At 47.7% G+C, this 26,869-nt stretch overlaps 1 protein-coding gene across 3 annotated transcripts in view; it reads left to right on the forward strand.

Annotated features, from left to right (window-relative positions):
* cfap43 (cilia and flagella associated protein 43) overlaps nt 1–26,869 on the forward strand; it is a 293,334-nt gene that overhangs the window by 14,918 nt on the left and 251,547 nt on the right. For 2 of the 3 annotated variants that reach the window (XM_068053204.1, XM_068053205.1), the window contains exons 3-9: nt 2,212–2,308; nt 7,232–7,399; nt 9,050–9,200; nt 12,373–12,535; nt 13,867–13,988; nt 14,359–14,490; nt 21,498–21,614. In XM_068053204.1, coding sequence (XP_067909305.1) covers nt 2,212–2,308; nt 7,232–7,399; nt 9,050–9,200; nt 12,373–12,535; nt 13,867–13,988; nt 14,359–14,490; nt 21,498–21,614 — 950 coding nt within the window. Of the gene's footprint in view, nt 1–2,211; nt 2,309–6,646; nt 6,664–7,231; nt 7,400–9,049; nt 9,201–12,372; nt 12,536–13,866; nt 13,989–14,358; nt 14,491–21,497; nt 21,615–26,869 lie in introns of those variants that run through there. The other variant, XM_068053206.1, reaches the window with a different exon arrangement.

Below are 26,869 nucleotides of genomic sequence, written 5' to 3' on the forward strand. Positions count from 1 at the left end.
GAGATGAGGCTTTGGGCTGAGCTCAGACTCGGGTAGTGTCACGGTGTCCAGGGGACGCGCCTCTCGACCTTTATTTTTCCTCCGCGCCTTTCCTCCACTTGGACGGGCACCCCCTCTCTGCCGGAGGCCGTGAAAACCACAGCCTCCGGTACCGACTGAATGGTATCTGGTGGAGGTGTGGGGGGGCGGGGGGGGGGGGGGGCGGTGGGAGAGGGTACAGCGGCGCCACCCTGGGCCACCGTGTTGGAGTTGGCAGCCGGGAGGTTGGGGCAGTTCTTACGAACATACCGTGCCCCGTCCAAGGTCCAAAAGACACGGTAGGCCGTCCCCTGGAACTCTACATTGAAATGGCCCTCTGTAACCTCCTACCGCACCAGCTGCATGAATAGCTTGCGGCGGAAGGAGTACACATGCCGGAGGCAGTTCTCCCGAAGACCGAGCGGGACTGGGGTGAGCCCCGTCTTTACTTCCCCCAGATGGTGCAGGTGGGGAAGGAGGAGCTCACCAGGAATGAAGGGCGGGACATTGGATAAAATGACCCTTTGCGCAGTGGCCTCCAGGGGGTCCACTGGCAGAAAGGTCCCACCCACGGTGAGCCCCTTGCTCAGAGCCAGGGACACCGCCTGCTCGGTCCTCAGGAATAACACTGCCTTCCCGTACATTTTAGAGGCTGCAACAATGGCCGAAGGGCTGACAACCTCGGCCATTGCTTTCACACATGTCTCTATCGTCATGTTCGGGTGGATGTAGCTTTTGACCCTATGCTTCGATGTTATTAATGCAAATGGTGACGGGGCAACAGGTGCAGCTACAGCAGCCGCAGCAGCATATGTACAGGAAGGCCCCGCCACTGGCGAAGGAGAGCTTGCCATGGGGTCTAAGAGCCACGTCCACCCCCAAGAAACAAAGCAAACTTACACAGTTGAAACAAAAAAAAAGCTAACTTTAAACAAAGTGGAGTGGGAGTAGAGGAGGATAGGGGTAGGAAGGTAAAGGAAAAGGGGAGGATAGGTGACTGAGGCGACTGAGTGGAGGAAGGGAGAGAAAGGCTGAAAAGGATGTTTGTTCCAACTGTCAGTTGGAGCACCTTTATCACAATTAGTCCAAAACTATTTGTAGTCTTCCAGTTGGGGGAGGCTTCTTCGCCCGGGACGGCTGGAGCCGCCTGGTACTCTCCTCTTCTGATTTTAACAAGAAAGTCTTCACCCGGGCAACTCCAGCTGTCCCAAGCAGACAGTTGGGGTGGGGAGGGAGCTCCCTGTGTGCAAACACCAATACAAACATAGGGGCCCCCTACTGGATTTGGCAACCCCACCCAAGTCTTCTGGCCTCTTCCCCCTCCCCCAAACAGTTCATATTTAGAGTCTTTCAGGTGCCCTGACACCCACCTCTCCAAAACAATTGCAGCCTTCCTTGATGGTTTCAATCCACTCTGCAGTCTCCTCTCTCCAGTTACCGCAGTCTCCCCACTCCACTCTGCATTCACCTCTCTCCAGTTACCGCAGTCTCCCCACTCCACTCTGCATTCACCTCTCTCCAGTTACCGCAGTCTCCCCACTCCATTCTGCATTCACCTCTCTCCAGTTACCGCAGTCTCCCCACTCCACTCTGCATTCACCTCTCTCCAGTTACCGCAGTCTCCCCACTCCACTCTGCATTCACCTCTCTCCAGTTACCGCAGTCTCCCCACTCCACTCTGCATTCACCTCTCTCCAGTTACCGCAGTCTCCCCACTCCACTCTGCATTCACCTCTCTCCAGTTACCGCAGTCTCCCCACTCCACTCTGCATTCACCTCTCTCCAGTTACTGCAGTCTCCCCACTCCACTCTGCATTCACCTCTCTCCAGTTACCGTAGTCTCCCCACTCCACTCTGCATTCACCTCTCTCCAGTTACTGCAGTCTCCACTCTGCAGTTGCAGCAGCACAGGTGCAGTTGCTCCCCCTGATTGCAGGCAGGAAGTGCTCCAAATTGCCCAGCCAATCCCAGTGCTGTATCTGTCCTGGGAGCGTTTGATGGGACAGTGTAGAGGGAGCTTCACTCTATATCTAATCTATGCTGTACCTGCTCTGGGAGTGTTTGCTGCTGTTTGGTGCCAAATGTTGTTAAATTCTAATTTCTCGCATTTTTCCAGCTGATTAACATGAACATCACAAAAAGGAAGCAAAAACAAGAGGATTTCCCGATATCACTTATTTCTCTCTTTTTCAGATGGGGCAGAATTGGAATACACGCTGCTGGAGTTCAGCTACTCAGGCTCTTACATTGCCAGCTTCTCCTCAATTCCAGAATTCAGTCTAACCATCTGGTAATGTGCCTTTTACAGATACTGTGTTCTACTCTACAATGGTATAACAATGTGGAACTTGCTACCACAAGGAGTAGTTGAGGCGAATAGCATAGATGCATTTAAAGGGAAGCTCGATAAGCACGTGAAGAGGAAAAGGAATATAAGGATAGGTGCCTCGTTTTTTTATTTCGTGGGCATCACTGGCCAGGCCAGCATTTGTTGCCCATCCCTAATTGTCCTTGACAACCGAGTAGCTTGCTAGAGGGTAGTCAAGAGTCAACACATTGCTGTGGGTCTGGAGTCACACGGAGCCAGACCAGGTAAGGATGGCAGATTTCCTTCCCTAAGGAACGTTAGTGAACCAGATGGGTTTTTACAACAATCACCATTAGACTAGTTTTTTTTCAAGAATGGTAAGCTGAACAGATTGATTACGTAAGGAAAGGAGAGGGAGATGTTTGTGATGAATGCGCTGACATTGAATGATTATAACCCTCATAACCCTCACATACAAAACCAAAATACTGCCATAGAGGTTTTTCCAAAGTGCCTTGCTCAGAATCCATTTGAAATGTCAGTGTATATTTTTAGTTTGTGTTGCAGTGATTGTACTTTGTTGCAGACGAGTGACTTTGATCAGCTATTGATCCTGTTCTTTGTCTCTGCAGCCTTCTTTTTGGAGCTGTTCCATGTCAATGCATTCTGTATCGTACTGTATATTTGTGGTGCAAACTGCAGTTGGCACATTGAGGTGAAAATACGTTGTCTTCAAAGTATTCCTCAGGACTGTTTGTGATGGATTGTTATTGTATGTGCCATCCTTGGAGTAATCATACTTTTAACTGGATTATCTGAAATGCAACCAATTATCAGGCTGCCCTGCATCATTTATGAAATGTAAAATTTATTAACTGAATTCAGATTTCACCATCTGCCATGGTGGGATTCGAACCCATGTCCCCACAGTCCCCATATCCCCTGTCAGCATTCCGAAGGGATCATTCCCTCCGCGACACCCTGGTCCACTCCTCCATTACCCCCACCACCTCGTCCCCTTCCCATGGCACCTTCCCCTGCAATCGCAGGAGGTGTAATACCTGCCCATTTACCTCCTCTCTCCTCACTATCCCAGGCCCCAAACACTCCTTTCAGGTGAAGCAGCGATTTACTTGTACTTCTTTCAATGTAGTATACTGTATTCGCTGCTCACAGTGTGGTCTCCTCTACATTGGGGAGACCAAGCGCAGACTGGGTGACCGCTTTGCGGAACACCTCCGCTCAGTCCGCAAGCAGGACCCTGAGTTTCCGGTTGCTTGCCATTTCAACACTCCCCCCTGCTCTCATGCTCACATCTCTGTCCTGGGATTGCTACAGTGTTCCAGTGAACATCAACGCAAGCTCGAGGCACAACATCTCATCTACCGATTAGGCATACTACAGCCTGCCGGACTGAACATTGAGTTCAATAATTTCAGAGCATGACAGCCCCCCATTTTACTTTCATTTTTAGTTGTTTTTCCTTTTTCCTTTTTACATTTTTTACAACCTTTCTTTTGCATTTATTTCATTTCATCTTAGTTTGTTCAGTTTGCTTACCCACTGTTTTTTTTCAAGTTTGCACTGGCTGCTGTTCAATATTCAGTCCGTTAACACCTTTTCTGTACTAATGCTTTGTCTTTCAACACACCATTAACATATTGTTTGCCTTTGCTCCGTGACCTTTTGGTCAGCTATGTGGCCTGGTCCAATCTACACCTTCTCCTTTGTTATCTCTTGCCCCACCCCCACCTCACTTGCTTATAACCTGTGACATTTTTAATATTTGTCAGTTCCGAAGAAGGGTCACTGACCCGAAACGTTAACTCTGCTTCTCTTTCCACAGATGCTGCCAGACCTGCTGAGTGATTCCAGCATTTCTTGTTTTTATTCCCCACAGCTTTAGCCTGGGGTCTGGATTTCTAGTCCAGTGACATTACCACACTGCGTCCCTATATTTTGTGTGGAGATAAATGTCGACATAGACCTGTTGGACCCAGTAGATTGCATTGTGACTGAGGCGGGAGGAGTGCACTGTTTATTCTAGTCCCACTTCTCCACAGATCACAACATATATTTAAAGTTTTCCACTTACCGATACGGTCAATCATATACTTTATTTTTCCCCAGAGGAAAACACATCAACTAGGTTTCTTTAATGAACAACATTATCAGTTTATTATAAACCAGTTTTAACCAATAATGATGTAAAACATACAAACAAATTGGAATATTAAAGCCCCTTATTTATCCTAGCCTGTCTCTCACACACACATACACACTGGTTAACCAGGAAAATAAAAGGGATTTTTGTTTATAGCTGTTACAAAGAAAACAGAAGGGAAAAAAACACTTTGGCTGAAAAGAAGGTATGGAAAGATGACCTGTGTTTTGGTTTGGCATCCCAACTGCGTATAGACACCTGTCAATGGGATCTTCTGAGAACAGTTCTTTCCAGGCGATGTTGAAGATCAGTTTGGGTAGGCTTTCCAAGAGATGCAGCTACACAGGCTACAAATAGGACTTGCAGCAGGAATGCAGCAACAAGGTTTCAGTTCCCACACATTCGATCTTCTTCAAACATGCAGGGTTTCTTCAAATACGGAAGGAACTAGGAATCTGACACACAGGATATTGGATGTGTTTTCAAGAGAGAGAGCAGAGCTATTCTTCTTCTGGCAGGCAAAGCCCAACTGTCTGTTCTAACAGTTCAAACTGAAACTAAAACCTTCCAGAAGTCAAGCTTCCTGACATCCATAAATCTTGGCCTGTCACTTCTTAGTAAACATCTCCCCAAGTCAAAAACAACCCCTGCTAGGTGATTATCCACAGACAGGTGCCTTCCAGAAGACTTGTTTACTAGCCAAATCCAGGAACCTTCTGGTGACTTATTTTTTTTTAAACCCACAAAGTTTAGCAATCTCTTCAAGATTCCAAACGAATCAGTGTCCATAATTAAACTATAAGTTTACAAAACATTTTTTTACAAAAGAAATAGAAATAATCTTGCAACAATAGTTTTTATGCAATTACACTTACTGTTCTACAGCACCCTGCAGGATTTGACATGTAATATTACTTTCCACAGTAGGAAAATAATAGCTCAGATTTTTACAGCGTGTATTGCTGTGGAACCTGGGTTGAATCCAGAAACACCAGCAGGATAAAACTCTCCTCTGTCTGAAGGGTATAAGGAATCTAAACAAAGTCTGCAGCATAAACTGACATTGAACAAATCTCACTTGTAATTGGCATGAAATAGCTCGCCTTGAACATGCAAATGTCACATTGGTGTAGTTAGGTTAAAGGAGGTCACCAGGAAAGATTGGAGGGAGCTTTACTCTGTATCTAACCCATGTCGTCTGTATTCTGGGAGTGTTTGATAGGACAGTGTAGAGGGAGCTTTACTCTGTATCTAACCCCTTTTTTTGTGTTTGATGGGGACAGTGTAGAGGGAGCTTTACTCTGTATCTAACCCCCGTGCTGTCGCTGATAGGATAGTGCAGTGAACTGAATAAAGGTATAATGATAATGAGTATTAGACACATGGGGCCAGAATTTTACAGCCCCCCAACGAGTGGGCTGCTGGCGGACGGGGTGGGGGGGGTGGGCAGCGGGGTGCTGAGGACTGAGTGGAGATGGCGGGGGGGCTTTCCCGACCCCCTCCCACCCCCACTGCAATTTTACGTGAGGTGGCAGTGGCAAGAAACAGCCTGCCCAACCCAGGCCTATCAAGGTCCTTAAGTGGCCAATTAACTGCAACTTAAGGGCTTCCACTCGCCACTGCGGGTAATTTACCCACGGCGGCCGGATGGCAAAGGCCCCAAGAACCCCTGCCTAGTTCAGCCAGGCGGCCGCCTTGCGGGCTGGAGGGGTGCCTTCCTGATCAGTCACCCTATGCCCCCACGGACATCTGCCCCTGAAGCCCCAACTGCCCCCAATGCAAACACTCCCACCACCCCCAACTGAACTCCCTTGCCTCGCCAAGGCCCGGGAGATTGTCCCAGGCAAGGCCTTAAAAACTTACCTGAGATCTGGGTCCGTCCTTCCTGTTGCCTCCAATGGCTGGGTGTAGTCCCAGCAGTGGCCACCGCTCCCGGTGGTGCTGCTGGGTCTAAGAGCTGTCGGCCTTCTGATTGACTGACAGCTCCATTAGGCGGAACCTCCTGCCTCAAGGAGGTGCAAGTCCCGCCCAAGACCAATTAAGAGCCTGGGGAGGGAAAAATCCCGCCGTGGCTCCTCAGGCCTGGCAGAGGCAGGCTTGCCACCTACCTTTCGGCCGGTGGGCAGGGCCTCCTGCCCAACGTAAAATTCCAGCCGTGTTGTGCATTCTAAATGTTGGTGTATTTTTCCTGCACCTTTAATAAGTCTAAAAGATTAAAAGATAATCTTGGATAAAAATTGTTAGGCCATGTTGAATGATTTGATCATTCATTTACAGTATTCTGTACCAGCCTCTATACATTTAGAATAATTATTAGGACTCTGCAGTCTGATTTTGTTTTTCTTATTTATTCCTTTTCTTTCTGCTGTCCTGTTCCAGGTAGCATTCTGTGGGCTAGAGGACAAGGTAGAGAGAACCGTGTGCCCCAAGGCCTGTGCTGCACAGAATCTCAATGTTGGGTAGTACCCGAGGGTAGACTAATGGCAGTAACCAGCCAAGCCCGCTGTGATTTATTTGTCCTTGCCCAGTAGCAGCCAGGAGCAGCACGGGACAGACATGTGCTCACTGTGTCTCCCAGTGGCTGCACTCTTGGTATTTGGGAAACTCTGGCTCAGATCTGAGGTTTGCAGCTGTGAAAACCTGACACCTTCAGGATTTTGGACCTTTGCTTTCTGAAAGAATGTGAGAGGTTTGCTGACCGAGTCTTTTAATTTGTTTTTATTGTTCTTAACTTTCACAAGGAACTGGAAAACCAGCATTCGTCTCTGCAGCAAGTCCGTTCTAGGCATGCAGGCTAATGTTCTGAGTTTTAACCCCATGAACCAGCGCCAGCTGTGTCTGGCCAGCGAGGATTGCCTGATATTGTGGAATATTGAACAGTGCGATGACTTTCACATCTTAAAGCGTGTGTAAGTGGCATAGACTAAAGAGGGGGAACTGAATAATTGGTTTGTTACAAGCACGTTTTACCATCTACACAATGCTGTTTTAATTATACACATACAGAACAGAAAGAAAGACTTGCTTTTAATCAGCACCTTTCACAATCTCGGGATGTTCCAAAGTGCTTCACAGTCAATGAACTACTTTTTAAGCATGGTCACTTAAAAAGTAGCAAACACAGAGCCAATTTGCACACAGCAAGGTCCCACAAACAGCAGTGTGATGATGATCAGTCTTGGAATGTTGTTTAAGGGCTGAATATTGGCCAGGACACTTTGGAGAACTTCCCTGCTCTTCTTAGAATAGTGCCAAGGAATCTTTTATAACACCTGAGAGGGTGTCAGTTTAACATCTCATTTGAAAGACATCACCTCCACAGTGCAGTGTTCCCTCAATACTGGTACCGGAATATAGGCTTGAGCCACAACTGACACAATATGACCTACAGCTGCCCTGACTGAGATTTTGCAGGGAATACGCAGTAAATAAAGTAAATGGTAACCATTGTGAGAAATGCTAGCTTGCTAAAATTATTTTCAACTAACTCAATCCTGTTCCCTTCCTACTGGTGGGTCAGTCACACCTTCATTTGCAGTTTAATCCTTTATTGGTGATTTAGGAGCAACTTGTACACTGGGTGAGTAGCCTGCTGTGATTTTGGTTTTGCAACACTTAACTGCATAGGTTATGGAGGACCAGGGGACCAATTTTGAGTTGTACAAGGCCAGATCTATGTGAAACATCAGGAGCTGGTTCTTTTCCCAGGGAATGGTGGGCCTGTGCACCAGGCTGCCAGCATTTGCATTAAAGACCAATACCCTGAATTCCTTCAAGTAAGTCTGGGGCAGAGATCACCTTCTACAAGTGAGAGGTTGCGCATAATGTTAAATAGGGCTGGAGTAATCTTCTAGACTAGTTTCCATCACCTAAAGGGATCAGAGAAAAAGAAATTCCAGATTTTTCTTGCCTAATTTTGCTCCCAAAATGCCAATTTCCAAATTGGCCAATTTTACTAAGCTGTGATGTGATTTGACTAAAATGCACTGGAAACAGCTACTTGTGGAGTTCCTGATCCCACGATTGGGAAGTGTCAAGCTGAGGCCATCAGGATAATTTTATCACCACTCTCCCAAATGAAAATCTAACCAGATCCAATTGGCTGCTTGTTTTACCCCTCCCCACTGATCCAATCCCATCAGTTTCCCCCTGGGCAGGTTATGTTGAAATGAGCCCCTGTATATGTTTTCCCCGAGAAGCAGGGGAATAGTAATGCAAAAGTTCCTGTGCTTATTCAAGACAGCCATCGATGGAGGTCAGGGCTCTATATCTGGGTCTCTGCCAGTGGCTGCAGGACTTTCCATGTGGGATACCCATGTAACGTATGAAGAAATCTCGGGCTAGGAGATGCTTCAGATGGCGATGAATGCAACTAAATCATAATACATTAAAACAAAAATAAGCACTTGAAGAGGAGTGAAGATAAATTCAACATTTAATTGGGTGCATTGAAGACAATTATCAATAAGTGAAGCAATGTTGCCTTTTTATCTGCAGGAAGTAAATCAGGATATCGCTATATTAAAAATATTAATAAAACCTTTTTTTTTGTTCTGCAGAAATGTGAAACTCCCTGCAGAAGATGGATCTGTGGCAGTTCCAGAGGATGTTGGGATGGGTCCTGACTGTAATGCATTAACCTACTATGGCCCAAGGATGTTAATATCATCCCAGGCAGGTCTCGTGGGAAACATGGCCAATACATTTGTGGTAAGTTGCTTCTGGTGTTTGTTGAACATTGTGTGCATCTGTGCATTGACTTTGCAATTCTCTGCCTCAGACGGTCATTGAATATTTTTAAGGCGGAGGTACATAGATTCTTGTTAGGTAAGGGAATCAAAGATTATCGGGGGTAGCTGGGAGTGTGGAAGTCTAACAGATCAGCCATGATCTTATTAAATGGCAGAGCAGGCTCGATGGGCTGAATGGCCTACTTCTGCTCCTAATTCATATGGTCGTATCAAAACTGACGCCAAGATAGGAAGGAAAGTAAGTTGTCAAGAGGAGGTAAAGAGTCTAAAAAGGATATAGATAGGTTAAGTGAGTGGGCAAAATTTGGCAGATGGAGTATAATGTGGGAAAATGTGAACTTGTCCACTTTGGCAGGAAGAATAGAAAAGCTGTATATTATTTAAATGGAGAGAGATTGCAGAACTCAGTGGTACAGAGGGATCTGGGTGTCCTGGTTAATGAATCACAAAAGGTTAATATGCAGGTACAGCAAGTGATTAGGAAGGCAAATGGAATGTTGGTGTTTATTGCAAGGGAAATCGAGTATAAAATTCGGGAAATTTTACTGCAGCTGTACAGGATCTTGGTGAGACCACATCTGGAGTACTGTGTACAGTTCTGGTCTCCTTATTTGGAAAAGGATATAATTGTGTTAGAAGCAGTTCAGAGAAGGTTCACTCGACTAATTTTAGGATGAAGGGCTTATCTTATGAAGAAAGGTTGAGCAAGTTGGGCCTGTACGTATTACAGTTTAAAATAATGAGAGGTGACCTTATTGAAAAATAAAAGATCCCGAGGGGACTTGATAGAGTGGATACCGAGAGGATGTTTCTTCTTGTGGGGGAGACTAGAACCAGGGGACACAGTTTAGGAATAAGAGGTCTCCCTTACTTAAGGAAGTGGCCCTAGAAATAGTGGATGCATTGGTGGTCATCTTCCAAGATTCTATAGTTTCTGGAACAGTTCCTACAGATTGGAGGGTAGCTAATGTAACCCCACTATTTAAAAAGGGAGGTAGAGAGAAAGCAGGGAATTATAGACCAGTCAGCCTGAGGTCGGTAGTGGGGAAAATTCTAGAGTCCATTATCAAATATTTTATAGCAGAGCACTTGGAGAACAGTGGTAGAATCGGGCAGAGTCAGCATGGATTTACGAAAGGGAAATCATGCTTGACAAATCTACTAGAATTCTTCGAAGATGTAACTAGTAGAGTTGATGAGGGGGAGCCAGTGGATGTGGTTTGTTTGGACTTTCAGAAGGCTTTTGACAAAGTCCCACATAAGAGATTAGCATGTAAAATTAAAGAGCATGGGATTGGGGGTAGTGTATTGCGATGGATAGAAAATTGGTTGGCAGACAGGAAATAAAGGCTCGGGATAAATGGGTCTTTTTCCGAATGGCAGGCAGTGACTAGTGGGGTACTGCAGGGATTGGTGCTAGGACCCCAGCTATTCACAATATATATTAATGATTTAGATGAGGGAACTAAATGTAATGTCTCCAAATTTGCAGATGACACAAAACTGGGTGGGAGGGTGAGTTGTGAGGAGGATGCAGAGAGGCTTCAGGGTGATTTGGACAAGTTGAGTGAGTGGGCTAATGCATGGCAGATGCAGTATAATGTGGATAAATGTGAGGTTATCCCTCTGCTCCTGCACACCCTTTAGAATTGCACACTTTATTTTATATTGTCTCTCCATGTTCTTCCTACCAAAATGAATCACTTCACATTTCTCTGCATTGAGCTTCATCTGCCACCTGTCTGCCCATTCCACCAACTTGTCTATGTCCTTTTGAAGCTTTACACTATCCTGCTCACGGTTCACAGTGCTTCCAAGTTTCGTATCATCTGCAAATTTTGAAATTCTGCCCTGTACACCAAGGTCTAGATGATTCATATATATCAGGAAAAGCAAGGGTCCCAACACTGATTCCTGGGGAACTCCACTACAAACCTTCCTCCAGCCCAAAAAACATCCATTAATCACTACTGTTTGTTTCACTCAGCCAATTTTGTATCCATGTTGCTACCGTCCTTTTTATTCCATGAGCTACAGGTTTGCTCACAAGTCTGTTGTGTGGCACTGTATCACATGCCTTTTGAAAGTCCATGTACACCACATCAACAGCACTGCCCTCATCAACCCTCTCTGTTACCGCCTCAAAAAACTCCAGCAAGTTAGTTAAACATGATTTTCCCTTAAGAAATCCATGCTGGCTTTCCTTAATTAACTCACATTTTTCCATATGACTATTAATTTTGTCCTGAATTATTTATTCTGCAAATTTCCCCTCCACCGAAGTTAACCTGACTGACTGGTAATTGCTCGGATTATCTTTACACCCTTTTTTGAACAAGGGTGTAATGTTTGCAATTCTCCAGTCCTCTGGCACCACCCCCGAGTCTAAGGAAGACTGAAAAATCATGGTCAGTGCCTCTGCAATTTCCACCCTCACTTCCCTCAGTATCCTTGGATGCATCTCATCTGATCCTGGTATTTTATCCACTTTAAGTACAGACAGTCTATCTAATACTTTCTCTTTATCAATTTTAAACCCTTCTAGTGTCTGACTTACCTCCTCTTTCACCATTGCCTGGGTTGCATCTTCTTCCTTGGTAAAGACAGATGTAAAGTATTCATTTAATACCTCAGCTATGCCCTCTGCCTCCATGTGTAAATCCCCTTTCTGGTCCCTAATTGACCCCATTCCTTTTACCACCCTTTTACTATTTTTTTTTGTCTATAGAAAATGTTGGGATTCCCTTTAATGTTAGCTGCCAGTCTCTTTTCATGCTGTCTCTTTGCTTCTCTTATTTGCTTTTTCACTTCCCCTCTGGACCTTCTATATTCAGTCTGGTTTTCAATAGTATTTTCTTCCCAGCACCTGTCATACGCACACTTTTTCTTCTTTATCTTAATCGCTACCTCTTTTGTCATCCAGGGAGCCCTGGATTTGTCTGTCCTATTTTTCCCCTTCGAGGGAACATACCTTGACCATCATTCATGGTATAGCATGTTGCAGTATTCCTGAATGACCCTGGAGAAAATCAGGAATTGGAATTTGACCATAAACAAAAAAATCGGGTTACACTCACTGTGGATGTCTCATTTTTCATCTTCCCTGTTTTGTTGTTTTCTCTCTTCTGAAGCCAAGAGAACTCCGGAAGCCTATGGTTCAGCCCGTATCTGTCTGCTGGACCCCAATCTCCGATTTGTACGTGGGCTGTAAAAAGGGGCATCTTTTACTGGTAGATGCTGAGTTGCATAAAGCTGTCATACTGGCTGCTCCATCCATTGAACAGTTGGCCACAGGTAAGATGTTTTGCTTAATTATTGAAACGGAGACACTGAGTTCAACTCAAACACAAGTTTTAATTTTCAATCGGACTTAACAAAGTTTGAACAAAGCCTTTAATCTGATAGGTGGTTACACTCTTATCTCTCATGCTTTTCCACAACTCTCTCTTTTTATTTATCAATGTTACTTTGCTCTGAACTCTCATCTCTTGTTCCTACCGTAAGCTGAAAGTATGCCATCCTTCACACTCTTTGTCCTCCCTTTGAGCAAATCACGACTCACCATGCCGTCCTACTCTTATCTTATTCTTTCACAGGACTTCAAAGCTGGAACTCCTCTTCTCCCTCGCTCTTCACTTCCCCACAATGTCTGCTTCGTAAAACCCAAGCTTGCTGTCACATTTTGCCAGCACTTGGTGTCAGCTGTGACTCAGTGCGTAGCACTCTCACATCTGTGTCAGAAGGTTGTGGGTACAAATCTCACTCCAGCGACTGGAGCGCAAAAATCCAGGTTGATGCTCCAGTGCAGCACTGAGGGAGTGCTGCATTGTCGGAGGGGCCATCTTTAAACTCGGGGCCCCATTTGCCCTCTGTGGTCTTCTTCTTTGGCCTCCTTACCTCGAGAGACAATGGGTAAGTGCCTGGAGGTGGTCAGTGGTGTGTGGAGCAGCGCCTGGAGTGGCTATAAAGGCCAATTCTAGAGTGACAGACTCTTCCACAGGTGCTGCAGAGAAATTTGTTTGTCGGGGCTGTTACACAGTTGGCTCTCCCCTTGTGCTTCTGTCTTTTTTCCTGCCAACTGCTAAGTCTCTTCGACTCGCCACACTTTAGCCCCGCCTTTATGGCTGCCCACCTGCTCTGGCGAATGCTGGCAACTGACTCCCACGACTTGTGATCAATGTCACAGGACTTCATGTCACGGTGCAGACGTCTTTAAAGCGGAGACATGGACGGCCGGTGGGTCTGATACCAGTGGCGAGCTCGCTGTACAATGTGTCTTTGGGGATCCTGCCATCTTCCATGTGGCTCACATGGCCAAGCCATCTCAAGCGCTGTTGACTCAGTTGACTAGTTTTTTGGGGGTGTTGGTTGAGGGAGCAATGTTGGCCTGCACACTAGGAGGAATTCTCTGAATAGTGCCATGGGGTCTTACATGTCCACTTAAGTCACTGGGACAAGCAGGGGTCTCACCTTGACACACAATACAGATGGAGGCACTTTGTCAGCTGTCTTGCCTTTCCTCTGTTCTCATACTAATGAGCTTATTTTGTATTTTTCATGCTGTCTGTTGTTATCCTACTGTGCCCAAGAAAGAAATCTTGTTACATAATTGCCCTCTTGTCTAGACACCATGATGGGATATTATCTGACACCCTCGAAGATTATGATGAGTGTCTACCCAACGCTAAAACCGTGTGCAGCGAACACCTTGGCACTCTATACAAAGGGACTGTTTACAGCAGGAAAGGTATTTGTTTCTGAATAATGTAATTTTATAAAACAATATGCTGCCAAATACTCTGGCCTGTCTATTGTATAACCCCTATACCACAACACCAGTGGGGTTAGTGTTTGAGTTTGTGACATGGTGTGGTTAGAGTTAGTGTTTGTGTTTGGATTGGTTAAAGTTAGTCTGAGTGTTTGTGTGATATTGAGCACATCAATGAGTGAGTGTGTGTGTAACATGAACCATATGCATAGTTTCTCATGTATATGCATGCATTAGTCTGGTGTGAGATCGGAAACATACATGAATACATTTCTGTGCCCATGTGTGTGTGAGACATTGCATGCCTTTGTGTCTGTATGCCAGTAACCAAGTACAATGTATTTCTCAGGATGGAATACTCTACTGTATCAAGGTGAAACCCCACAAGGTGGAAGTTGAGGAATGCTGGTCAGCAGGGACATCAATTAGGAACATTGCATTCTCAGTAGACTACAGATTTCTGCTCATTGCAACAGATGAGGTAAAGCTTGTTCAGCTTCAGGCTGCACTGATCCCTCAGACTCTGAGCACAGGGTCTGACTGGATCGGGCTTACACATCATGAAAGATCTTTGTATTACAAACATAACCTTTCAGATTAACTTTTCCTTCCTGTTTGGTTTCAATTGGACTGTAACATCTTGGGCAAATAGTTATCTGTCGCTAACCCACTGCATTATGTTTCATATACTCCAGTTTTGATTCTCTTCCCTCCCCTTGAAGCTGTTTGCTCATGCTGGGGTGCAGTTCCATAGTTAATGATGCCAAAGGGCTGAGCCCCAGCCCTGGAACCTCAGTAAACACATGGAAACAAAGAGCACACTGGCCCATCTGCAGTGTCTTACTGGGAGTTCATCTCATGGACTGCTCTACAAATAACAGCAGTGGCTTTGGATCTGAAGCCCTATTGATATTAAGCCAGCACAGGGATGATGGGCTGAATGGTTTCCTTCTATGCTGTCTGATTCTATGATTAAGAAATGCCCCCTCCCAGGTGAGTGTTGGTGTAATTATGAGACTGCTGCCTCAACTGTGAGTTCATCTAGAAGTATGTGACATAAAAATATCGTGGTATCAGAGCCTCTGGTACAATGTTCAAGTGTTTTAAAATTTTCATCCTTGTTTTCAAATCCCTCCATGGCACATGCCTCCCTATCTCTGTAATCTCCTCCAGCCCCACAACCCTCCACATTGGGGAGGCGGTGGTGTAGTGGTGTTGTCACTGGACTAGTAACCCAGAGACCCAGGGTATTTCTCTGGGGACATGGGTTCAAATCCCACCACAGCAGAAGGTGGAATTTGCATTCAATTAATTAAAAATCTGGAATTAAAAAGCTAGTCTAATGATGGCCATGAAACCATTGTCGATTGTTGTAAAAACCCATCTGGTTCACTAATGTCCTTTAGGGAAGGAAATCTGCTGTCCTTACCTGGTCTGGCCTACATGTGACTCCAGACCCACAGCAATGTGGTTAACTCTTACATGCCCTCTGAAATGGCCTAGCAAGCCACTCAGTTGTATCTAACCGCTACGAAGTCAATAAAAAGGAATGAAACCGGACGGACCACCCGGCATCGACCTAGGCACCGGAAACGACATCGGCAAACCCATCCCTGTCGACCCTGCAAAGTCCTCCTTACTAACATCTGGGGGCTTGTGCCAAAGTTGGGAGAGCTGTCCCACAGACTAGTCAAGCAACAGCCTGACATAGTCAGACTCACAGAATCATACCTTACAGACAATGTCCCAGACACTGCCATCACCATCCCCGGGTATGTCCTGTCCCACCGGCAGGACAGACCCAGCAGAGTTGGCGGCACAGTGGTATACAGTAGGGAGGGAGTTGCCCTGGGAGTCCTCAACATCGACTCTGGATCCCATGAAGTCTCATGGCATCAGATCAAACATGGACAAGGAAACCTCCTGCTGATTACCACCTACCGCTCTCCCTCAGCTGATGACTCAGTACTCCTCCATGTTGAACACCACTTGGAGGAAGCACTGAGGGTGGCAAGGGCACAGAATGTACTCTGGGTGGGGGATTTCAATGTCCATCACCAAGAGTGGCTCGGTAGCACCACGACTGACCAAGCTGGCTGAATCCTAAAGGACATATCCCCCAGGTGGTGGGGGAACCAACAAGAGGGAAAAACATACTTGACCTCGTCCTCACCAATCTGCCTGCCACAGATGCATCTGTCCATGACAACATTGGTAGGAGTAACCACCACACAGTCCTTGTGAAGACGAAGTCCTGCCTTCACATTGAGTATACCATCCATCGTGTTGTGTGGCACTACCACCATGCGAAATGGGATAGATCTCGAACAGATCTCGCAATGCAAAATTGGGCATCCATGAGGCGCTGTGGACCATCAACAGCAGCAGAATTGTACTCAACCACAATCTGTAACCTCATGGCCCGGCATATCCCCCACTCTACCAGGACCATCAAGCCAGGAGACCAACACTGGTTCAATGAAGACTGCAGGAGCGCAGGCAAAATGAGGTGTCAACCTGGTGAAGCTACAACAGAGGACTATCTGCATGCCAAACTGCGTATGCAGCATGCAATAGACAGAGCTAAGCGATTCCATAACCAATGGATCAGATCGAAGCTCTGCAGTCCTGCCACATCCAGCCGTGAATGGTGGTGGACAATTAAACAGCTAACTGGAGGAGGTGGCTCCACAAACATCCCCATCCTCAATGATGGGGGAGCCCAGCACATCAGTGCGAAAGATAAGGCTGAAGCATTTACTACAATCTTCAGCCAGAAGTGCCAAGTTGATGATCCATCTCGGCCTCCTCCTGAGGTCCCCAGCATCACAGATGCCCGTCTTCAGCCAATTCGATTCACTCCGCGTGACATCAAGAAACGACTGAAGGCACTGAATACTGCAAAAGCTATGTGCCCTGACAATATTCCGGCAATAGTACTGAAGACCTGTGCTCCAGAACTTGCCGCGTCCCTAGCCAAGCTTTTCCAGTACAGCTACAACACTGGCATCTACCCTGCAATGTGGAAAATTGCCCAGGTATGTTCTGTACACAAAAAGCAAGACAAAAAGCAAAAAAGGGCGGCACAGTGGCGCAGTGGTTAGCACCGCAGCCTCACAGCTCCAGGGACCCGGGTTCGATTCCTGGTACTGCCTGTGTGGAGTTTGCAAGTTCTCCCTGTGTCTGCGTGGGTTTTCTCCGGGTGCTCCGGTTTCCTCCCACAAGCCAAAAGATTTGCAGGTTGATAGGTAAATTGGCCATTATAAATTGTCACCAGTATAGGTAGGTGGTAGGGAAATATAGGAACAGGTGGGGATGTTTGGTAGGAATATGGGATTAGTGTAGGATTAGTATAAATGGGTGGCTGATGTTCGGCACAGACTCGGTGGGCCGAAGGGCCTGTTTCAGTGCTGTATCTCTACTCTAATCTAATCTAATCTAAGTCCAACCCGGCCAATTTCTGCCCCATCAGTCTACTCTCAATCATCAGTAAAGTGATGGAAGGTATCGTCGACAGTGCCATCAAGCCACACTTGCTTAGCAATAACCTGCTCAGTGAGGCTCAGTTTGGGTTCCTCCAGGGTCACTCTGCTCCTGACCTCATTACAGCCTTGGTTCAAACATGGACAAAAGAGCTATACCCAAGAGGTGAGGTAAGAGAGATTGCCCTTGACATCAAGGCAGCATTTGACAGAGTATGGCATCAAGGAGCCCGAGCAAAACTGAGGTCAATGGGAATCAGGGGGAAAGCCCTCCACTGGCTGGAGTCATACCTAGCAAAAGGAAGATGGTTGTGGTTGTTGGAGGTCAATCATCTGAGCTCCAGGACATCACTACAGGAGTTCCTCAGGGTCGTGTCCTCAGCCCAACCATCTTCAGCTGCTTCATTCCTTCAATCACTGATGATTGCACAATGTTCAGCACCATTCGTGACTCCTCAGATACTGAAGCAGTCCGTGTAGAAATGCAGCAAGACCTGGACAATATCCAGGCTTGGGCTGATAAGTGGCAAGTAACATTCGCACCACACAAGTGCGAGGCAATGACCATCTCCAACAAGAGAGAATCTAACCATCTCCCTTTGACATTCAATGGCATTATCATTGCTGAATCCCCCACTATCAGCATCCTAGAGGCTACCATTGACCAGAAACTGAACTGGAGTAGCCATATAAATACGGTGGCTACAAGAGCAGGTCAGAGGCTAGGAATCCTGCGGCGAGTATCTCACCTCCTTACTCCCCAAAGCCTGTCCCCCTTCTACAAGGTACAAGTCAGGAGTGTGATGGAATACTCTCCACTTTCCTGGATGAGTGCAGCTCCAACAACACTCAAGAAGCTTGAAACCATCCAGGACAAAGCAGCCTGCTTGATTGGAACCCCATCCACAAACATTCACTCCCTCCACCACCGACGCACAGTGGCAGCAGTGTGTACCATCTACAAGATGCACTGCAGCAACGCACCAAGGCTCCTTAGACAGCACCTTCCAAACCCGCGACCTCTACCACCTGGAAGGACAAGGACAGCAGATGCATGGGAACACCAGCGCCTGCAAGTTCCCCTCCAAGCCACACACCTTCCTGACTTGGAACTATATCGTCGTTCCTTCACTTTCGCTGGGTCAAAATCCTGGAACTCCCTTCCTAACAGCACTGTGGGTGTACCGACCTCACATGGACTGTAGCGGTTCAAGAAGGCAGCTCACCACCACCTTCTCAAGGGCAATTAGGGATGGGCAATAAATGCTGGCCTGGCCAGCGTCACCCACATCCCATGAATGAATTAAAAAAAAGCTGTGATACTCTACTTCTGGTCTCGTCAGCATCCCTGATTTTAATCACTCTACCATTGGCGGCCATGCCTTCAGCTGCCCAGGCCCTAAGTTCTGGAATTCTCTCCCGAAACCTCTCCGTCTGTACTTCTCCCTCCTCCTTTCAGTCGCACCTTAAAAGCAAATTCTTTGACCAATCTTTGGATTACCTGCCCTAATATTTCCTTATGTGGCTTGATGCCAAATTCTGTTTGATATACAAAGAACAAAGAACAGTACAGCACAGGAACAGGCCATTCGGCCCTCCAAGCCTGCGCCGATCTTGATGCCTGCCTAAACTAACAACTTCTGCACTTCCGGGACCCATATCCCTCTATTCCCTTCTTATTCATGTATTTGTCAAGATGTCTCTTAAGCGTCGCTATCGTATCTGCTTCCATCACCTCCCCCGGCAGCAAGTTCCAGGCACTCACCACCCTCTGTGTAAAGAACTTGCCTCGCACATCCCCTCTAAACTTTGCCCCTCGCACCTTAAACCTATGTCCCCTAGTAACTGATTCTTCCACCCTGGGAAAAAGCTTCTGACTATCCACTCTGTCCATGCTGCTCATAACTTTGTAAACCTCTATCATGTTGCCCCTCCACCTCCGTCGTTCCACTGAAAACAATCCGAGTTTTTCCAACCTCTCCTCATAGCTAATGCCCTCCAGACCAGGCAACAACCTGGTAAACCTCCTCTGTACCCTCTCCAAAGCCTCCACGTCCTTCTGGTAGTGTGGCGACCAGAATTGCACACAATATTCTAAGTGTGGCCTAACTAAGATTCTGTACAGCTGCAACATGACTTGCCAATTTTTATACTCTATGCCCCAACCGATGAAGGCAAGCATGCCGTATGCCTTCTTGACTACCTTATCCACCTGCGTTGCCTCTTTCAGTGACCTGTGGACCTGTACGCCCAGATCTCTCTGCCTGTCAATACTCCTCAGGGTTCTGCCATTTACTGTATACCTCCCACCTGCATTAGACCTTCCAAAATGCATTACCTCACATTTGTCCGGATTAAACTCCATCTGCCATTTCTCCGCCCAAGTCTCCACCCGATCTATATCCTGCTGTATCCTCTGACAATCCTCATCATTATCCGCAACTCCACCAACCTTTGTGTCGTCCGCAAACTTACTAATCAGACCAGCTACATTTTCCTCCAAATCATTTATATATACTACAAACAGCAAAGGTCCCAGCACTGATCCCTGCGGAACAGTCACACCCCTCCATTCAGAAAAACACCCATCCACTGATACCCTCTGTCTTCTATGACCGAGCCAGTTCTGTATCCATCTTGCCAGCTCACCTCTGATCCTGTGTGACTTCATCTTTTGTACCAGTCTGCCATGAGGGAACTTGTCAAAGGCTTTACTGAAGTCCATATAGATAACATCCACTGCCCTTCCTTCATCAATCATCTTCGTCACTTCCTCAAAAAACTCAATCAAATTAATAAGACACGACCTCCCCTTCACAAAACCATGCTGTCTCTCGCTAATAAGTTCGTTTGTTTCCAAATGGGAGTAAAATCCTGTCCCGAATAATCCTCTCTAATAGTTTCCCTACCACTGACGTAATGCTCACCGGCCTATAATTTCCTGGATTATCCTTACCACCCTTCTTAAACAAAGGAACAACATTGGCTATTCTCCAGTCCTCTGGGACCTCACCTGTAGCCAATGAGGATGCAAAGATTTCTGTCAAGGCCCCAGCAATTTCCTCCCTTGCCTCCCTCAGTATTCTGGGGTAGATCCCATCAGGCCCTGGGGACTTATCTACCTTAATGCTTTGCAAGACACCCAACACCTCCTCCTTTTTGATAATGAGATGACTGAGACTATCTACACTCCCTTCCCTAGGCTCATCATCCACCAAGTCCTTCTCTTTGGTGAATACTGATGCAAAGAACTCATTTAGCACCTCACCCATTTCATCTGGCTCCACGCATAGATTCCCATCTCTGTCCTTGAGTGGGCCAACCCTTTCCCTGGTTACCCTCTTGCTCTTTATATACGTATAAAAAGCCTTGGGATTTTCCTTAATCTTGTTTGCCAATGACTTTTCATGACCCCTTTTAGCCCTCCTAACTCCTTGCTTAAGTTTCTTCCTACTGTCTTTATATTCCTCAAGTGCTTCATCTGTTCCTAGCCTTCAAGCCCTTACAAATGCTTCCTTTTTCTTTTTGACGAGGCTCACAATATCCCGTGTTATCCAAGCTTCCCGAAACTTGCCAAACTTGTCTTTCTTCCTCACAGGAACATGCTGGTCCTGGATTCTAATCAGCTGACGTTTGAAAGACTCCCACATGTCAGATGTCGATTTACCCTCAAACAGCCGCCCCCAATCTAAATTCTTCAGTTCCTGCCTAATATTGTTATAATTAGCCTTCCCCCAATTTAGCACCTTCACCCGAGGACTACTCTTATCATTATCCACAAATATCAAGTGCCTTGGGACATTTTGCTATGTTAATGGTGCTAAATAAAGAAAGTTGTTGTTGTAATGATGAACAGGGCTTTTAATTGAGGGAACAATATCAGTTTGTTGATGAGTGCAGATGGGAAGATTGGCTCTGGTGATCTATGGTGCTGATGATGTCATCATTTTATGTATTGGAATGCCTGTGTAAAGTACAGTGAGTGTATTGTTCCTTTTACCCACAGGGTTCAGTACATATTTATGAGCCATCACAGCAAGATGATGTGACTACACTACTGGACATACACAGTGGGGACTATGTATCAGCAGCTTTGCTGGGGACAGGGAAACAATACTGTGTGGTAAGGTTTAAAAAAAACTACACTGATCTTCTCCCTGTTTCTGTGTTGGATTCTTTGAATGTTTCTTTTGTGTACTTTTGCACAAGGTGAGGACTGTCAGTCCTGGCAACCAGAATCTCTTGCCCCATGAGGTGCAGCCCTCACTCAGTGGATGCCACTCTTCGAGTCAGAATGTCATGGGTTTAATCCTCATTCCAGAGCTTGGAACACTTAATACAGGCTGACAGTACTGAGGGAGCGCTGCACTGTCAGAGGTGCCATCTTTTGGTTGAGACATTAAACCAAGGCCCTGTCTGTCCTCTTAGATGGATGTAAAAGAAGTCATGGCAGTATTCTGAAGAACAGGGGAGTTCTTACTGGTCCTCAACAAAGGTCACAAAACAGATTATCTGGTTAAAAATCACATTGCTGTTTGTGGGATCTTGCTGTGCACAAACTGGCTGCACGTTTCCTACATTACAGCAGTGACTAGACTTCACAAGTACCTCGCTGGTTGTGAAATGCTTTGGGACGTCCTGAAGTTGTGGAAGGTGCTACATAAATGCAAGCTTGTGCTTCTAGTGACAGAGGACGTGGTTTCAGGCAGTGAGGGCTGGTTAGGAAATAATGTTGTTATCAAACCCCTTCAGCATCATCAGTTTGTGCCCTGGGCTATTTTACCTCCCAGGACTCATCACATCCCATTACAATGCTGACAAGATGAAGATTGGTAGCCTGCGGGTCGGTGAGGTGAGGGCTCGGTGGTTGTAGGAGCAGTGAGCTCAAGGTAATACAACATTCCTGCTCGTCCTGGCCCCAGGGCTTCCCAGGGCCTCTGCTTCTTTAATGGCGTGTTTTACACAGCAGGGTAGTACTGCAGACATCCCACTCAAACAATGATTAAAATACCATCTCGGACTGCACGTCGCCACAGTACACCGTTTTTCATGTGTTAATGCGGGTCCTATCTGTCTCAGGCAAGCACCTCGGCCACCTATAAATTGGCAGTCTGCGGAAATCATTTATTCATTTATTTATTTATTTAGAAATACAGCACTGAAACAGGCCCTTCGGCCCACCGAGTCTGTGCCGACCAACAACCCATGCACAAACAGGACTGTAGATTTTCAGAGACGGAGTTAACTTTGCAGCCGCCCATTCCCACTGTGGGGGGGGCAGTTAGAATTGCCTCCCCACAGTCCACATCAAAAATCCTGGGGCAGGTACAGCACGGGGTTAGATGGGGGGAGGAGGATCTCCTCGTCGGTCTGCTCCTGGGCCTGGCCAAGGTGGCAATTCACAGGTCCAGGTTGCGGGCCGTCGGGGGTTCCGTCCTCCCCGATTGCCTGCCCCTCTTCCGCGGTTACGTTCGCGCCCGGGTGTCCCTGGAGAAGGAGCATGCGGTGTCCGCCGGTATGCTTGAGGCCTTCCGCGACCGGTGGACACTGCAGGGACTGGAGTGCATCATTGACGCCGAAAATGGCATTTTAATTTGAGTTTTTGTTGATTTATCTGGTTTTAAATAAAGTTATTTTTAAAAAAAATTTAAATATGTATATAAAGGGGGCCTGAGGAATAAAGGCCCCCTCAACATGAAAATATAAAAGGGGCCTGGGGTATAAAGGCCACCTTAAAAAAAAACGGGGGTTAGATACAGAGTAAAGCTCCCTCTACACTGTCCCCATCAAACACTCCCAGGACAGGGACAGCACAGGGATTGGCTCCTCTATGATTGGGAATACTGAGTGCCTCAATGAGGTGCAGCTGACTGCTGGAGAGGGAGAGCTGAGGAGGGAACTGCAAAAAACCTTTCAACAACTTTTGCTGCAGAGGAGGAAAGACTTTGAAAAAGGCTGTATTTCGAGGTGGGTGTCGAGCACCAAACTTTCATTTCATTTGGACTGTTGTGGGAGGTGAAAGAGGACAGAAGAACAAGGGGTGGGGGCTATACAATTCTGTAGTTGCACTAAAGTTGCAGGGAAGCTCCCTCCCCACCCCAATTGCCCAGCCTGAGTCAGCTGAAGCTGCCTGGCTAATAGAGACATAAGGATCGAACTAGTGCCTGGGCAGCTTTCGGCTGACCCAGGTGAAGACCCCTCCCACAACCAGAAGACCGGAAGACCAGAAGTGTTACAGTGCTCTGAGTACCACCCTTTAAGGGGAAAAAAAGCAAAGTCATCGCTTGCAGCCTGTCTTTCCCATTTCCTGTATACCCTCAGCCTCTCCCCAAACCTCCGAGTTGGTTTCTTTGTTTGTTTGTTTGCTTACTTGCAAATTGGGGGTGGGTTTGGCTCTTGAGCCATGGCAAACCCATCATCACCGGTGGCGGGGCCTTCTTATACCTATGCGGCTGTAGCCTCTGTGGCCACCCGTGTGACCCCGTCACCTTTTAAATTAGTCACTTCAAGCCATGGGGTAAAGAGCTATCCCCACCCCAATATGTCTATAGAGGCCTGCGTAAAGGCAATGGCCGAGGTTGTCGGCCCCTCGGCCACTGTGGCAGCCTCAAAAATGTACGGGAAGGCTGTGTTCTTCCTGAAGACCGAGCGGGCGGTGTCCCTGGCCCTGAGTAAAGGGCTCACTGTGGGTGGGACTTTCCTGCCGGTGGACCCTCTAGGGGCCACTGCGCGTCGGATAATGTTATCAAACGTCCCGCCCTTTATTCCCAGTGAGCTCCTCCTTCCCCACCTGCACCACATGGGGGAGGTGATGTCGGGGATCACCCCAGTCTGGCTTGGTCTTCGGGAGCACAGCCTCCAACATGTCTACTCCTTCCGCCGCCAGGTATTTATGCAGCTGGCGCGGGAGGAGGACTCGGATGGCCAATTTAATTTGGAGTTCCAGGGGACGGCCTACCGCGTCTTTTGGACCTCGGACGGGGCGTGGTGCCATGTCTGCAAGGGGGTGGGGCATGTTCGTAAGAACTGCCCCAACCTCCCGGCCGCCAGTTCCACCTCGGCAGCCCAGGGTCCTCCCACTCCCCCCACACATCCAACAGACACCGCTCAGTCGGTTCCGGAGGCTGTGGTTTTTACAGCCTCCAGCGGGGAGGGGAGTGCCCGTCTGAGTGGAAGGAAAAAGCGGAGGCAAAAGAAACATCAAGAGGCGCGTCCCCTGGACACATTGAAACAACCCGAGCCTGAGCTCAGCCCAAAGCCCGTTCTCACGGAATCCACCTGTCCCAGGGCTGGGCTCAGGCCCAGGGTGACCAAAAAAGGAGGGTGCGGAGGCCTCTGATGACATGGAGGTCTCTGAGCCTCTGCGCCCTAGTGCAAAAAAGAGGAGAAGGCACCCCTCCACAGAGGTAACGAGGGGCCCTGAGGCGCAGGGCCCATCTGTTGGAGGGGAGCTGTCTCCTGTTTCGGGTCCCCAGGTTTCCCCTACCGCCACCACCAAGGCTACAAAGTCCAGGCAGGAGCACCCTATTCCTCAGGATGGAGGGGAGGGGAAGGCCCCGGTACTTGAAGCCCCTCCTGAAGGAGTAAGTTGGGCCCTGCTTGTGGTGGGGGAGCCTGGGGACGCCGCCCATTCTGCCACTGCTACTGGGCCGGGTGCCCTGAGTGAAGGGGAGGGTGAGGCCCCAGAGGGTCGGCCCTCCCAGCCGGAGTCCACCAAAAACATGGAGACACCTGACCCGGTTATAACCAAGAACGCTGCACCATCTGCTGGGCCTGTGGGTGCTGGCGGAGCGGGAGATGGCCTCCTCTCGCCGCCTCTGGTCTCGGCTCCGGCTGGATTTCCGGAGTCAGGAACTTCTGTCTCCCCTGGACCACTCATTGGCCTGGGGACGGAGGTGGAGGGGGGTCCTGAACTGCTGGCGCCCACAGGCTCCAGTTTCACAGTAGAACCCAGAGAGGACTCCTCCGCCATCGATCCTGGGGGTGGGATCGTGACGGAGGCAGGACCAGCTGGCGCGGCCGGGACGTCCGCCCCACAGTGTGAGGTGGATGTGTCGGCCGCTGGCGGTGACGACCCGGAGGAGGATGGGGATTCGGTGCGGGGCACGGAGGATGATCTTGATTCCATCGCCAGTGAGGTGGTGGAGTCCCTCGTGCCTCCCACCGAATCTCCTCTCATCCCCACGGCGGAACTCTGGGATTTCCTCGCGGCTTGCAGGGGTTGCCGCAATAAAGTTCAGCTGGCCCTCGACCGTTGGTCGAATCTGGCGCTGATCATACAGTCCGTCCGTGCCGCCCTTAAGATAGCGGGCAAGCGCGCGGATGTGAAACTGGTTGAGAGGCGCCGTTTTAATGTGTTCCTCAATGGGTTTTTTTTTTAGAATTAGAATATTACAGCGCAGTACAGGCCCTTCGGCCCTCGATGTTGCGCCGATCATCTGACCTACACTATTCCATTTACATCCATATGTCTATCCAATGACCACTTAAATGCCCTTAAAGTTGGCGAGTCTACTACTGTTGCAGGCAGGGCGTTCCACGCCCCTACTACTCTCTGCGTAAAGAAACTACCTCTGACATCTGTCCTATATCTTTCACCCCTCAACTTAAAGCTATGTCCCCTCGTGTTTGCCATCCTCATCCGAGGAAAAAGACTCTCACTATCCACCCTATCTAACCCTCTGATTATCTTGTATGTCTCTATTAAGTCACCTCTCCTCCTCCTTCTCTCTAATGAAAACAACCCCAAGTCCCTCAGCCTTTCCTCGTAAGACCTTCCTTCCATACCAGGCAACATCCTAGTAAATCTCCTCTGCACCCTTTCCAAAGCTTCGACATCCTTCCTATAATGCGGTGACCAGAACTGCACGCAATACTCCAGGTGCGGCCTCACCAGAGTTTTGTACAGCTGCATCATGACCCCGTGGCTCTGAAACTCGATCCCCCTACTAATAAAGGCTAACACACCATATGCCTTCTTAACAGCCCTATTAACCTGGGTAGCAACTTTCAGGGATTTATGTACCTGGATACCAAGATCTCTCTGCTCATCTACACTACCAAGAATCTTCCCATTAGCCCAGTACTCTGCATTGCTGTTACTCCTTCCAAAGTGAATCACCTCACACTTCTCCGCATTAAACTCCATTTGCCATCTCTCAGCCCAGCTCTGCAGCCTATCTATGTCCCTCTGTACCCTACAACACCCTTCGCCACTATCCACAACTCCACCGACCTTCGTGTCATCCGCAAATTTACTAACCCACCCTTCTACACCCTCATCCAGGTCGTTTATAAAAATGACAAACAGCAGTGGCCCCAAAACAGAACCTTGCGGTACACCACGAGTAACTAAACTCCAGGATGAACATTTGCCAT

The sequence above is a fragment of the Heterodontus francisci genome, chromosome 20, assembly GCF_036365525.1.
Source record: "Heterodontus francisci isolate sHetFra1 chromosome 20, sHetFra1.hap1, whole genome shotgun sequence".
NCBI classification, from domain to species: Eukaryota; Metazoa; Chordata; class Chondrichthyes; order Heterodontiformes; family Heterodontidae; genus Heterodontus; species Heterodontus francisci.